General features: G+C 35.3%; 1 protein-coding gene across 1 annotated transcript; it reads right to left on the reverse strand.

Annotated features, from left to right (window-relative positions):
• Positions 1-1434: 1434 nt before the first annotated feature.
• LOC127424670 (fructose-1,6-bisphosphatase isozyme 2-like) lies at positions 1435-14936 on the reverse strand. Its single transcript, XM_051670042.1, has 7 exons — positions 14604-14936; positions 13963-14125; positions 9751-9843; positions 8830-8970; positions 5700-5837; positions 3610-3729; positions 1435-1695 (listed from the first exon to the last, which is right to left on the reverse strand). Exons 1-7 carry the CDS (start codon positions 14774-14776, stop codon positions 1507-1509), a joined length of 1017 nt encoding a protein of 338 aa, XP_051526002.1. The 5' UTR covers positions 14777-14936; the 3' UTR covers positions 1435-1506.
• Between the last annotated feature and the right edge of the window lie 1208 nt (positions 14937-16144).

A 16144-nucleotide genomic window follows, 5' to 3' on the forward strand; every position in this document is an offset into this window, starting at 1 on the left:
ATGATCTTCTGGAGAGGTGAAAATTAACATGGAGAGCTGTTAGCTTGCTGCAGCAGTACAACATGTCCTATTTTTTTATTTTTTTTTTTTATCTCTTGGCATGTTGCCATTAAATTTACAGTTATTAGACTAGTAAAAAAGGGGTGGAGGTTATTGGGGTTTTGGACCTTGTGCGAGTGGGGAGGGGTTTGTTAGATTGAGAGGGTGTAGACATTTTACCAGCTACCAGACAACACATTGCTGAAGGCACATGTTCACATTATGAAAAGGAGGAAGAAAGACAGAGAGGTAAAACCTGAAAAAAGCACAGAAGGCCATTCTTACAAGTAGCAAAGGAAATTGCCTTAAATTTGATGTGTGTAATTGTTTTGATGTTAAAATTATTTCTCGTGTCCCAGATTAATGTCAGAGTCAACTACAGTATAAGTAAGCCAGTTACACTCATAAGCACTTTATTATGAACACCTGTAAACTTACTTATTCATGTGATTATCTAATCAGCCAATTGTGTGGCAGCAGTGCAATGCAAAAAATAATGTAGATATGGATCAGGAGCTTCAGTTAATTTTCACATCAGCCATCAGAACTGGGGGAAAAACTGTGATCTCAGTCATGTTGGTCGTGGAATGATTTTTGGTGCCAGACAGGCTGATATGATTATTTCTTTAACTGCTGATCTCCTGGGATTTTCATGCGCAACAGTCTCTAGTTTACTCTAAATAGTGCAGAAATCAAGAAACATCCAGTGAGCGGCAGTTCTGTAGATGGAAACACCTTGTTGATAAGAGAGGTCAAAGGAAAATGGCCAGACTGGTTCGAGCTGACAGAAAGTCTATGGTAACTCAGATAACCACTCTGTATAACTGTAGTGAGCAGAATAGCATCTCAGAATGCACAACATGTCAAAACTTTGAGGTGGATGGGCTACAACAGCAGAAAACCATGTCAGGCACTTTATTAGGACCATATAGTGTTCCTAATTAAGCGCTCAGTGAGTGTATGTATATAAGTGTATATGTTGATTGCCCTGAAAAAGTGTAAACACTGTGGCTCTGTGGCACTATCAAAACATTCCTCTGTTTGTTTGTGCGACCTATACAACCCAACACAGCAACACTGGCTCAACCAATGGTGTGAATTTCGGACGGGACTCTCTGTTTGTTCAGTGAATGGAAGATGGGGGAAGTTTTCTGAAATCTGTTTGAAAACAGAATATTTTTGCGATTATTTTTGGTGACGCTAGTGGTGTAGAAATTACTTTGGTTTTAATTGTTTGATTTATGTTGCTGAAATGAAATAAAAAGCCTCAATATTTAGAGTAATGGGAATTTAATTGGGTTATCAGTTTACAAAAAAAAAGCACATTTATCACCTTGGATACAATGTTAAGATGCAAGCAGGCTACTTTAAAAGTTTTCTGTCCTATCTTGATGTAAAAAAAAAAAAAATATGAAGAATTTCTTTAACAGAGCAAATCAAAATAGAAAAGAAATTCACTGTAAATATCTATTGCTGATGTTTCTTGACAAAAGACAAGTATTCTTCCACATCATCTTGGGAGCCCACCACAAGGGGCACCCTCTGGTGCAGTGTCTCAGGTTTAATATCCAGGACACGTTGAATGCCTGTTGTGGCTATTCCTCCAGCCTGTTCTATCAGGAAGGCGATGGGGTTACACTCGTACAGCAACCTCAGCTAGAGAGAATAAAAGACATGAGAAAAAGAGAACTGCAAAATCTTGGCAAGACATGTTTTGCTGATATGCCCATCAATACAAGTTGAGTTTTATCGATTTCATTCAATGCACAAATCTGTGAGCACTTATCGTAGTTTTATCTTGACTTTAAAGTCAATATGCTTTATATTCTTATATCACTTTGTGGATTTGTGTCAACAAGGAAACATTGAATATTTTTTTTGTTCAGTCACACCTTTTGTGTGTGTGTGTGGGCGGGTTTGGGTGGTTTACGAGGACAATTTTTTTAGGTTTCAAACTGGTAACAGTACCTACAAAGGTATTATGCTATAAATGTGGTTTATGAGGACATTTCTAGTGTTCCCATAATTCAAATCGCTTAAAAAACATACTAAACGATGTTTTATTGAAAATGTAAACATGCAGAAAGTTTTTTTGTGAGGGTTAGGTTTAGGGTTAGGGGATATAATCTATAGTTCTTACAGTATAAAAATCATTATGTCTATGGTGAGTCCTCATAAGTATAGCCGCACCAACATGAGTGTGTGTGTGTGTGTGTGTGTGTGTGTGTGTGTGTATATATGTGTGTGTGCGTGCGTGAGTGCGTGTGAGTGAGTGTAGAAAAGGGAAACTGGACTGTGTAAATAAGCATAAAGTTTAAACAGTACAGCACTTCTTGAGATGTAGCATGGCCTGCAGGTACTATATCTGGATCAGCTTTCCAGCTGGGAGTATTTGCACACAAGGTTAATGAATGTTATGAGAATACAACTTGCCTGAACCTGCAGTAAACCATAAAGTATTCTATAATATATAACATAACACAGAATAAGATAATGGATTACTGAAGTGTGCTAATACCAGAGTTGGGAGGGTTACTTTTGAAATGTATTCCACTACAGATTACAGAATACATGCTGTAAAATATAATTTGTAACGTATTCTGTTAGATTACTCAAGGTCAGTAACGTATTCTAAATACTTTGGATTACTTCTAAATACTTTGGATTATCAAACATTTGTTCACTTGTTTTGATTATAAAAACTCTGCCAGTACAGTAAGACAAAATGTTAAAAATACATTCTCTGAAAAACCTAAATATCTTATGCAGTGTTGTTTCTAAAACAAGATAAATCAAACTGATCTTGCTTTAAGGATTTTTACAGGAAAACAATACACAAATTATTATCAAGAATATGATTTTTGCCCTAATATCAAAGGTCTTACTAGAAAAAAGAAATTATGATCCAACGCAAATTTTCTTGATAAATATGATCGTGCCTTGTGACATGCATGTAAAATGGATAGAAATAGCATTTTAGCTTAGCATAAAGCTGACAGTTTACACAAGGTTTATTTCTATTTCTTCTGCTCCAAACTTACTTCAAACTTACTTCTCTGTCTGCTTGTATGAATGTAACACATCATAAGAAAGTGTTTCACCGCTGTTTAAATGCACTTTGGATCGCATCATTTATATGTATAAATGTTTTCCGTCTGAAAGGACTAAATATTAAATTAAATAAATGACAATAAAATGCAAAGTAATCTCTTCAGTAATCAAAATACTTTTTGAACGTAACTGTATTCTAAATACCAATGATTTAAATTGTAACTGAAGTGGAATTATAATTTAATAATTATATTTTGTATTTTAAATACGTATTCCCGTTACTTGTATTCCATTACTCCCCAACCCTGCCTAATTCATTATGCCAGAGTGACCTAGTCTGCTGGACACAATCATATTACAGATTAACCCTAATGATATGATGAATGGCTTTCAAGATTTGGATGGTCAGTTTCAATAATTCTCCTTTTTAAAAAAAATAGTTCAGAAAATAGTACATTTTTTATGAGTTTCACAGTTCTTTATAAGACATTAACTAAATAAACAAACATAATGACTCACCATTCCTTTTGGACTCTTTTCGTTGGCTGGGTACATGAAGATGCCACCATAGGCGATGGTGCGGTGCACATCAGATACCATCGAGCCAACATACCTGGCACCATATGGGGCACTGCCATCCTGTAAGATATCACATTTTATCACATCTGATTGTAGGACATGTTTTCATAAGTATTCATTGAATAACCACTCAAACTTTGTTACTACAGTATATTTATGCTTTGCCTTAGATATATTGTACCACAGTTTGTAATCAAAATAAAACCAGGGTTTTCACACCTTTTGACCAAAGAAATTGCATGACTTTTCCATTTATATGTGAGTACTGTATTTAAAAAATAATTGTACGTCGATTCAAAATTATTAAATATAATTATTATTAAAGTTATTTTAATTATTGTATTTTATATTTTATAATATGTTTGATTAATTATTTGAATTATATTAATATATAATTAAATATAATTAATTATATTAATTAAAACTCATTTTAAATTGCTTTCACAAAGCTAGCCACTTGAAATTATTTAATTTCAAGTATAACTAAAAAAAGATAGTCACTACAGAATTTCCATGTCTTTTTTACATTTTAAGAATTTCCATGACTTTTCCAGGCCTGGAAATCAAAATTTTACACTTCCCAGATTTTTCATGACCGTGGGAACCCCTGTAAAACCAAAAAAGATTTTGACAAAAATGGATGTCTATGGGGCATTTGTTTGCACTTTGTTTTTGACAACATTTTTTATTCGTTTTTACATACGAAAGTAAAAGTCTAAATTATTTTCTGTGGTAATCGACAGTATGCCACAGATGCTGTCTGTAGAGCTTAACTTGTATTTAATCCAGAATATTCCTCTAATAACATTACTGTAAATGACATAGAAAGCAGCATAGTTGGAAGCAAAGGTCACAGGTGTTTCAGTACAAAAGAGAAAACAGGAAGTGATAGAGAATCCAGGAAACTGAAACTCAGCTGGATAGAACCACACATCTGTCATGAAATGTAAGCTTTGAATGTCTTTTCCTTTATAAAAGATGTAAGCAGTAAAAAAATAAAATGACCAAAGGAGATGAATGTAAAGTTGTGATACTTCGTTATGATATAACCAAACCCACCTCAAGCATTGACAGACACAATATGCAAATAAATCAATACTTCATGAGGTCAGAGATAGCACATCTCTGACAACAAACAACAACTACTGCCTCAAAAACAACATGGACTGATATAATATACAAATCAGTGTGGATTTGATAATACTTCATATACATGATTAGCAAGTTTCCTATTTCAAAATGCAGATATCTGAAAGTTTTTATCTATCAGAGTCCAAAGCTTTCTTGTCTTGTTTATTCTTTCCTTCTCATTATCATCAGACTGCACATCTTAAGAATGAACAAACAGACACAAATCCCAGGAAAGACAAGATCTGACTTCTGGCATGATGTCATCTTTCACTAAAAATACAATTAGCTTTTAATAATTAATCATGTGTTTACCAACTGACCCATGAAATATCCATCCTCAACATATTTTAAGTACACATTGTACCCATTCTCCCTCTATACTTGTAATTAGTGGTGTAACATGAATGAGCTGTCTGCTGAGTCTATACGTTCTATATTGTCATGGGTCAGAAAACAGAACTGGACTCTTTCTGCAGAGGAAGTCTCTCATCACTTTCCAGTATGTCACTTAACGTCAGCTGATGCTGAGCACTGCTGTGCCGTGAACTGTCATGCACAGTTCTGACCTGTCAGCTTGCATTATTCAGTATGGGATTCACAGTTTGGTTTAAACTGAGCAATCTTCAGACAAGCTGAGCAACATTCTCTGTTCTGTTGCAACTTTTCAGGAACACGTGAGTAAGGCTGTTGGATCACATGATGTTTGTGGTACAAAAAATATCGTTATGCAGACTCAAGGGTTTGACTTGTTTGGGATTATGTGTGCTCTGATCCTGTGGTCACATTTAGCTTGAAAAATCACAAGTTCTTGCTTAGCTTTTCCTCATAACACTTTCCCAAAAAAACAGACAAAACAATATTATAATGACATTTTATCTGTTAAAATCTCAAATACCCACCTCCGGGTATTTCTTGTGCTTTAAATACTCATTCACCGCAGGGTCAAAATAATTAGCATTGCCCTCGTTGATGCTGTAAGTCTTCCCCTTTTTCTTGATCTTCACATTTCTGTCTGTCAGAATGAACTCGCCAATTGCCTGAGGAGGAACAACAACAAAAAATTATCATTTATGTTACTGGCACACAAATGTGTCAGATACATTTGAGTTATAGTAACCAAATATAATTGGGCCGCAGATGAGGAATCAAAACTATTTAATTTTAGCCACAAACAATTCAAGACTTTCATCAGAAATTGAAAAAAAGAAATGCCTACTCTTGAACCCTGTCTGAATGTGTAAAAAAATCAGTGCTAAACCATAAAGAGAAGTGAAACATAACAACTCTCACTAATAAGTTATATAAGAGTGAACAGTGTAAAATACAAAATAAATACTATCCGCAAAAACGTTTTTTCCCCTCTCTATCCAAAATCATTGGTTTTCTCAACTGCAAGTCACACAGTTTACTACATGACTGTTTTTATTTTTAAGACAATATTATTTTTGCTGTCTGTGCACTTTGCTTATATAGTTTTGAATAAGCTGTAAATGATTCACTTTAATGTCTTCTAACTACACTGTTTCTTATGCCAGGATATGTACCATCCTGTAATATATTGTTCATTAGTAAAAAATTAGTTTGAATCCAGGGCGTGCTGAGTGACTCCAGTCAGGTCTCCTAAGCAACCAATTGGCCCGGTTGCTAGGGTGGGTAGAGTCACGTTGGGTTAACTGCCTCGTGGTTGCTATAATGTGGTTCTCGCTCTCGGTGGGGCGCGTGGTGAGTTGTGCGTGGATGCTGCGGAGAATAGTGTGAAGCCTCCACATGCACTACGTCTCCGCGGTAACGCACTCAACATGCCACATGATAAAATGAGCGGATTGATGTCTCAGATGCGGAGGCAACTGAGATTCGTCCTCCACCTTGGATTGAGGCGAGTCACTACGCCACCACGAGGACTCCAAGAAAAGGGGAGAAAATCAGAAAAGAGAGAGAGAAAGAACTAGATGTGCTACAAAGGTGTCAAAAAAAGTACAGCCACTGTTGCTCATTGGAAATAGGGTTAACAAAAAATTTTGAAAAAAGAGAAAAATCCAAGACACTCGAGGTATAATTCCCCAGTACAAAGAGGCACACTATATAGCTTTGGCCATCAGTGAAAACATCAACAAACTAGCTCTAAGGTTTACAGCTAGTTTGTGAGCCACTCCCGCTTGTTGATCAGCTGTTGATGTTTTCACTGATGGCCAAAATCAAAATCCTCTTTGTACTGGGGAATTATACCCTGATGAAGGCTTTCTTAGCCAAAACGCATTGGTCATTATACAGTATATGATTTAGATGTCGTAACTCAGTTAAATAAAGGCTTTTTAATCCATATCACGTGAGTGATTTGGATTTTTCTCTTTTTCCAACAAAATATTGTTCATAGACCTTTTTCACAGACTGTAAAGACGTGTCTCCACCTTATTTATCAGTGTAAATCTCACAATGTTTTTATAATTATATTTTGTAACTGAGTGTAAATTCATAACTATGCTCTGTGTTAAATTACCCTGGAATTAGTTTTTAAAAAACTAATTACCACAGCTGTGTGGGGGTTTCGATTACAGCTGCTGAGAGAGCGACAGTAAATTTGGCATCTTCTCATTTACTATTAATCCACTGCTCTCTTTTTTTTTCATCTACTGGAAAGTCATTCTAATGTAATAGTGGACTTTTTTCTTTTGATCTTGAAACAAATGGGTGAAAATAATATTTGCTGTGATCTCTCATTCACCACTGTCGAAGTTTCCCCTGCAAACGTTTTTTTCCGCATTTCAAAACCCAGAGTGTGAAAAAGGTTTATTGGCACATCACTCAATGACAGTGGGCGTCACCTTTCAAAGTAAAATGTCCACTTCCATAATGACCTTCTCTTAAAGAATCAACACCTAAGCCAATGTTACGGTCATTTATAGCATTTATTTCGCCCAAGATTTACCTTACATTTTATAAATGTATTAAAATTACATGATTGTCAACATTTTGGTTGGCAACTTCATCTGAGTTAACAAGAAATCTCTTATTGTACCAAGCTCAGCCATAAACTCACTAACCAGAAAGTCCAAAGAAATCGATTTGGAAAGGGTAGTCTCACCCTTTGTGGTTAATGTTGATTACCACAAAAATTTATTTTGACTCACCCCTCCTTTTCTTGAAAAAAAAGCTAAAAGTCTGGGTTACAGTGAGACCCTTACAGTGGAAGTGAATGGGGCCAATCAATAAACATTAAAATACTTACTGCTTCAAGATTATAGCCACAAAACATAAACAATATGCATGTTATCATGATTTTAGTGTAATCAAATCACCAACTAACCTTTACTGTGTAAAGTTATAGCCAATTTTACAATTTTGTTGCCATGACGATGTAGTGTCAACAAACCCTAAAACGGCCATCAAAATGACGGCTCATTAACAGCTCAAATAAAACCTTAGTTTCAACAGAAGAATTAATTTAAGTGCTTTTATAAAATTATAAGGTTCACATTTCTTTCTTTAAACCCTTCAAAAATTTGCTCCATTAAATTTCATTGTAAGAGACTCACTGTAACCTCGATTTTTGCATCTTTTTTTTAAATAGGGGCAAGTTAAAATTATATTTTTTGGTAATCAACATTATGCCACAAATGCTGTCAACTGAGCTTAACTTGTATTGAACCTGGAATATTTCTTTAAATGAAAAATCAACCCAAAGATAGCTATAATGCAAATTGGAAAACTAGTGCTAAAATGAAATACAGGGACATTTATTGACTTATTTAGTTATTTAATTATTAATTTATTGATTTTATAGTTTTTTAAAAAAAAAAAAATTTATTATTTTTTTTTTATTATTATTTAATTTTGAGTAATTTGGCCCTCCATATTTTCTACCCATAGTTGTACCTTAAAATATTGTTAATGTTCCTCTTTATATGGACAAGGTGGAAACCCTGACGTCAAATCACCATAGACATTCTAAAACTCAGTATGTTTGTAGGCTCTGGCAATATTATTCATTGTTCATCTTTCCTTAGCAGACTTTAACTGTGTTGTGCTTACTGGATCCAGCATGAAGAAGTTAACTCCAGCCCCTGTACTGAGAGCCACTAGTGTGGCGCTGCCGTAAAGAGCATACCCTGCACACACAATCTGGTTGCCTGGCTGCAGGGCATCCTGGTCAGTTGGATCTCCATCTGAGGCCTGTGTCAGGAGAAACAACAGAGTCAGCACTGGCACAAGCTAGCTAAAATGATTTGATGTGGCACATAGCATTTTAATCATTGATAGGCTGTTCATGTTTAATCAAATTAGTACAGATATATAATAACCCACAGTAACCTTTAGCTTTCATCTTATGATACTTGTGGGTTTCAACACACAACAAAATGCTGTTTCATAGCTAGACAAAAGAGGTCCTTTATTAACTGTGTATTAGAATGGTTGTTTCTGTTAAAACAAATCAAGAAATGTAATTTGAACAGACATGCCATCATTCAACAAGCTCAATGACACCACATGCAGTGCGTTCATGTTACTGCAGTTTTGTACAATTGCTTACAATATGATACTACTTATAAGAATAATAATGCACTGTTAGCGTCAATTACACTTAAAAGTGCTAAATATGTTGAGATAACAAATTAAAAGGAATCTGATTAAATAGAATAAAAAGTCATATTGAGTCATATTCCATTGCTTAGCCAATATTTGTCATCAGGCAGGGTCAAATGCAGTCAGCTACTGTACCTCTTCGATCTGCATGGAAAAGTAGCACAAGAACACCAAATATCAAATAAAGCCATTTCACACAACACGACAGAAAGCTACAGTCATACTATATGATTAGTAGCCTCTTCTGCATTTGCTTATGCAGTTCTCACATGCATCAATCATTACACCTACAATTCACACATGCAATTCCAAACAAAAGTGTTAAAGGATCATTTCAGCCAATACATTATGGATGCATTACATACTCACCCTTTTGTAGATGGCAAAGATGGTGCCCACGGGGGCCAAACAGTCAATGTTGGAGGAGCCATCCACTGGATCAAAACATACTATGTATTTCCCCTATGACACACACCAGCCTGAACTGAGTATACAGCCAAAATGAACTGGCTACTTTATGTGGTAATTATCTAAATGTACTTCAGTAAAGATGTATTAGTGCACAGATGCATGAGCCTGACATAAACTGTTTACACTGCAGTGATCATTCATTTTAAACTAAGTTAACTTTATAAGGTGCTATTTTTTAACCAGACTTCATGACACAAATTCATGTTAATTATATCATTTATAAAACTTTTTTTCTTATTTATACTAGGGATGCACCATGGAAATTTAATGATAAAACTATAGGCAGATAATTATACAGATACCGATATTCTGCCACTTAGCTTATTTTGACATCAGATCACTGTTTTACTTAGGAATACTTTAAAAATGTGCAATGTTGGAAAACATTTTGTTTTCTTTTTTTTTTTACTGTTACAACAATAAATTAATTTCCAATATATATAATTTCCAATATCTCAGAAGTCAGAGTCTGCTGGTTTCAAAGCCTTTTGGATGGTTTCCATCATCATCAACTAAGTGCCACTTTCTCAACTGTCACGTCTGTTTATGGTGTTTGTTTTTTTGTTTTTTACATTAACATGAGAACGAGAAAGAATAATTAATGTTCTGAGGAGTGCCAACCCTTCTATATTGTGTCTATTATTATTTCTGGATTGTGCTTTTTGAATTCACAGAGTTTTTACAAAGTGTGTAACTAATTTACTATAAATAAACCATCATTTTTCATTTCTGCGTTTTAATGCTTATTACGAATATGCCGATGGTTTTAATTTGGTCAATAACTGACCGACAGATATCGGCAACCGATACATCGGTGCATCCCTAATTTATAGGTATATTTAGATAGATATAGTTCCTGATTACACTTTATCCAATAACAGACTGTTCATTTTTTAAATAAATAATTATAATAACAAAAAATTAAAATAAAGACTACTTGAAATAACATTTCTGATTTAGGGTTGTTTCATTTAGTAAAAATCTGAACTCAGTCAAATATTAACAGGAAGTAAAGGAATGCTTCACCCAAACATGAAAATTATCTCATCATTGCCATCCCAGATGTGTATGACTTTCTTTCTTCTGCTGAACACAAAAGAAGATTTTTAGAAGAATATTTCAGCTCTGTAGGTCTATACAATGCAAGTGAATGGTGGCTAGAATTTTGAAGCTCCAAAAAAGCTCATAAAGGCAGCACTAAAGTAAACCCATATCTTAAGATGCAATATAATAGGTGTGGGTGAGAAACAGTTCAAATTTTAAGTCCTTTTTTACTATAACTCTCCACTTAACTTTCACATTCTTCTTCTTTTGTTTTTGGCGATTCTCATTGTTCGTGCATAACGCCACCTACTGGGCAGAGAGGAAAATGTACTGTAAAAAAAAATAAAAATAAAAAATAAATAAATACAGGTGTATCTCAATAAATTAGAATGTCGTGGAAAAGTTCATTTATTTCAGTAATTCAACTCAAATTGTGAAACTCGTGTATTAAATAAATTCAATGCACACAGACTGAAGTAGTTTAAGTCTTTGGTTCTTTTAATTGTGATGATTTTGGCTCACATTTAACAAAAACCCACCAATTCACTATCTCAAAAAATTTGAATATTTTGACATGCCAATCAGCTGATCAACTCAAAACACCTGCAAAGGTTTCCTGAGCCTTCAAAATGGTCTCTCAGTTTGGTTCACTAGGCTACACAATCATGGGGAAGACTGCTGATCTGACAGTTGTCCAGAAGACAATCATTGACACCCTTCACAAGGAGGGTAAGCCACAAACATTCATTGCCAAAGAAGCTGGCTGTTCACAGAGTGCTGTATCCAAGCATGTTAACAGAAAGTTGAGTGGAAGGAAAAAGTGTGGAAGAAAAAGATGCACAACCAACCGAGAGAACCGCAGCCTTATGAGGATTGTCAAGCAAAATTGATTCAAGAATTTGGGTGAACTTCACAAGGAATGGACTGAGGCTGGGGTCAAGGCATCAAGACACAGACATGTCAAGGAATTTGGCTACAGTTGTCGTTTTCCTCTTGTTAAGCCACTCCTGAACCACAGACAACGTCAGAGCCGTCTTACCTGGGCTAAGGAGAAGAAGAACTGGACTGTTGCCCAGTGGTCCAAAGTCCTCTTTTCAGATGAGAGCAAGTTTTGTATTTCATTTGGAAACCAAGGTCCTAGAGTCTGGAGGAAGGGTGGAGAAGCTCATAGCCCAAGTTGCTTGAGGTCCAGTGTTAAGTTTCCACAGTCTGTGATGATTTGGGGTGCAATGTCATCTGCTGGTGTTGGTCCATTGTGTTTTTTGAAAACCAAAGTCACTGCACCCGTTTACCAAGAAATTTTGGAGCACTTCATGCTTCCTTCTGCTGACCAGCTTTTTAAAGATGCTGATTTCATTTTCCAGCAGGATTTGGCACCTGCCCACACTGCCAAAAGCACCAAAAGTTGGTTAAATGACCATGGTGTTGGTGTGCTTGACTGGCCAGCAAACTCACCAGACCTGAACCCCATAGAGAATCTATGGGGTATTGTCAAGAGGAAAATGAGAAACAAGAGACCAAAAAATGCAGATGAGCTGAAGGCCACTGTCAAAGAAACCTGGGCTTCCATACCACCTCAGCAGTGCCACAAACTGATCACCTCCATGCCATGCCGAATTGAGGCAGTAATTAAAGCAAAAGGAGCCCTTACCAAGTATTGAGTACATATACAGTAAATGAACATACTTTCCAGAAGGCCAACAATTCACTAAAAATGTTTTTTTATTGGTCTTATGATGTATTCTAATTTTTTGAGATAGTGAATTGGTGGGTTTTTGTTAAATGTGAGCCAAAATCATCACAATTAAAAGAACCAAAGACTTAAACTACTTCAGTCTGTGTGCATTGAATTTATTTAATACACGAGTTTCACAATTTGAGTTGAATTACTGAAATAAATGAACTTTTCCACGACATTCTAATTTATTGAGATGCACCTGTAAATGTTTCTCACCACAACTATCATATTGCTTCTGAAGACATGGATTTTTGGAGCTTCAAAATGTTGGTACCCATTCAGTTGCATTGTGAGGACCTATACACAGCTAAAATATTCTTCTAAAAATCTTTATTTGTGTTCAGCAGGAGACAGAAAGTCATACACATCTGGGATGGCATGAGAGTAAATGGTGAGAGTATTTGCATTTTTGAGTGAACTCTTCATTTAAAGACTTTTTTAATTACATTGTAAATAGATCTGACATCATAAATGTTAGTTATTTTGTTTTCAATAATTAAATATAAAAAGTCATTTGATCGTTTCCTTCATTCAAAGATCATCTTTTTGACATCACCACAGTATGTACCGTTTTTATTGTAAACGTTGCGACACACCACTTCCTGTGTGATAGTGTTACATTTGCAATTTTTCTGGGAGACCAGCTCTGAAGTTTCATTACAACAATAAGATTCCTACTTTATAATTATAGCCAATGCACATGGGCTTAATAATTTAAGATTTTGAAAAGTTTAATACAAAGCAACGTTATGATATTAAATGAATAAGAAATATTTAAGATTATGCACTAATTCTAGGTCACTCATCAAATAAGCAAATTTGTCACAGTGAGCATGTTAACTCATTTGAGTCTATCCCAGCTGATATGCTATGCTGATAATATAATTTATTACAAGAAAAAATCACAGATGAGATGCATTTAACTATGGTGTTACTACAGTAATATGGTGTTTATATATTAACTGTGTTTAATTTTTGTGGTTACTATGATTTTACTACAAAATAACATGGTGATACTATGGTTACTGTAGTAAAACCATGGTTAATTTTTGTAAAGAAAAGTTAGGGTTGAGTTTAGGGGTAAGGATTGGTGTAGTTTGTCTGTGGGACACACTGCAGTGATGCCCCTATACTGTACATATATATTTTGGGCTGCAAATATTATCTGGCACTATTTGCACCAGGGTGCATCTACCATTATTTGTACCAGTGGTTTCAGACTTTTGGGCCCCACTTCATACTCTATCCCTTCTCCATTTGGTTCACTATAGGCATTCATAACACATTCGTGAACATGTCATTCCGCTACATCAACACAGTGATTGTACCCTTTTCTCAGCAGGGGTGAAGATGGCATCCTTGTTCTCTTCAGAAACCAGCACACAGGTGCCATAGGAGGCCTGCAGCATATTAATGATCAGATCATTGGAAAGCACATCCAGCTTCTTCTGCTCATCACCTGTGACATTCACTGAACCAGCAATGCCTTGACTGTGGGAAGTGAAGCCAGAACATGCTAATATTACAAAAAAAGCAGACACTTAGATTCCTCCTTAGAGACAATACTCATAAGTATGAAAAATAGATATAAATGATTAAACAATTATAATGACTCTTTATTAAATTACAAATATTTATGCTGAAGAAATAAACAGCCCCAAATGTAGGCCTAATGGGTCATTTATAGTGTGCTATATCTTTAAAAAGAAAAAAACTACATTACTAACTGCTTAGTAAATACAGCTAAAACGTTCATGTCCTGGGTTATACGCTAAGAGTCCAAGAGTATTAACTTAACAATGTGAACTATGTCCATTTGACCTCACATTTCTATATCATCTATTGGTTAAGTTGAACGGACTCGCACTATCACAACAAACATGTTGGCAACAGAGCACATTAATAATGCTTTATCCAAAAACTCCTGCTGTACTATTGTCATAATGCAGAATTATAAAATTAAACTTACAGGTGAGCAAGTCCCGCTGTCCTGACAGCAGATGAAATAGCTTTAACAGCTGTTAATATGGAGTTAATGAGCTGCGTAAGTTCTCCTGTGGCCCCTTTCACCTTTCGCCCGGTCTCCATGATAAAGCGCGTGAGGGTCCATACGTCCACATCAAAGACGGACTGATCTGACATCCTTACAGTATCCCAGTGTGAGCAGTTGCAAAGGCAGATACTAACTGACTGCAAAGCCACTAGGCAGTCTTTTTACATACACAGAGAGTGGATGAAACCCAAGGTTATATTGGTGAAAAAGATCAGGAGACAGTAGTGAATAGTCTGAATTCTAATAGAGCCAGAGCTCAATAGACCAACTTATAAAGCATGCTCATGGAATGCAGATAATTATTTATGTTTGAAGTTGGCACATGACATTTACACAGGGGTTATGAGGTCATGGGTCATGAAGTAAAGTGGTCGTGGAACAAAATACATTTTATGAGGATTATTTCCCAACGAATATTGGAGGTCCTCATCAATAATTTTGTGTATTTATTTAGATTTAAATAGAGTGTTAATAATGTGTTCTCAACGAGTCAAATCAAACCTAGAACCTTCTGTAAACACATCAAACACATTTGAAGAAAATGCATACACAGAATGTTGTCCATGCAATATATTTGATTTACAGTTTTTGGAAAGTGCAATTAACATGTTTTCTTAGACCTTAATTTACATTTTAATCCTCCAGAGGCACTCTAGCTCAAATATATTTAAGTACGGGTATAGATGTCATTCACGTATTTCAAAAGATTTTGGCAGGTTGGCAGACATATTTCCAAACAAGCACATAATCTACTGTATTACCTATTGGCTGCATTCTCACTTCCTTAAGTGAGCCGTAGCCTCCAACAAATGTCATCCTTTACCATGGCCAAATCCAAAACTGAAAACATCTTATTTTGCATAAATGCTATAAATAATTATTTCCAAAGCCACTTATTTTATTTTCTCACTTCCAATTTGTAATAACACATCATCTTACTTAAAGGAATAGTTCACCCAAAAATGAAAATTCTCTTATTATTTACTCACCCTCAGCCATCTGCCATTCCAGATGCGTATGACTTTCTTTCTTCTGTAGAACACAAATAATAATTTTTAAAGGAACATCTCAGCTCTGTAGGTCCATATAATGCAAGTGAATGGTGTCCAGAAATCTAAAGGTCCAAAAAGCAGCATATAAGTAATCCATAAGATCTAGAGATCTTTAGAAATGAGAGTGTGGGTGAGAAACAGATCAATATTTAAGTCCTTTTTTTACAATAAATATCCACTTTCACTTTCACATCTGAAAGTCACATGTGGTGCCTGTTTAGTTTCACTTTCCCATCTGAAAGTGAAAGTGGGGATTTATAGTAACAAAAAGAAAACAAAAAAAAGGAAAAAACTCATTTCACTTCTGAAGATATGGATTACTTTTATGCTGCTTTTATGTGCTTTTTGGACCTTCAGATTTCTGGCCACCATGCACTTTCATTGAAAGGATCCACAGAGGTGAAA

Source organism: Myxocyprinus asiaticus, chromosome 3, assembly GCF_019703515.2.
Source record: "Myxocyprinus asiaticus isolate MX2 ecotype Aquarium Trade chromosome 3, UBuf_Myxa_2, whole genome shotgun sequence".
NCBI classification, from domain to species: domain Eukaryota; kingdom Metazoa; phylum Chordata; class Actinopteri; order Cypriniformes; family Catostomidae; genus Myxocyprinus; species Myxocyprinus asiaticus.

Bases quoted from the DNA above. Each gene is read 5' to 3' on its own strand.
- LOC127424670 (XM_051670042.1), bottom strand. From the start codon at position 14,776: ATGTCAGATCAGTCCGTCTTTGATGTGGACGTATGGACCCTCACGCGC. The intron at 3,730-5,699 runs GTGGGTATTTGA...GATATCTTACAG, and splicing joins AGCACAAGAAATACCCGGAG to GATGGCAGTGCCCCATATGG. The intron at 1,696-3,609 runs GTGAGTCATTAT...TATTCTCTCTAG, and splicing joins AAAAGAGTCCAAAAGGAATG to CTGAGGTTGCTGTACGAGTG.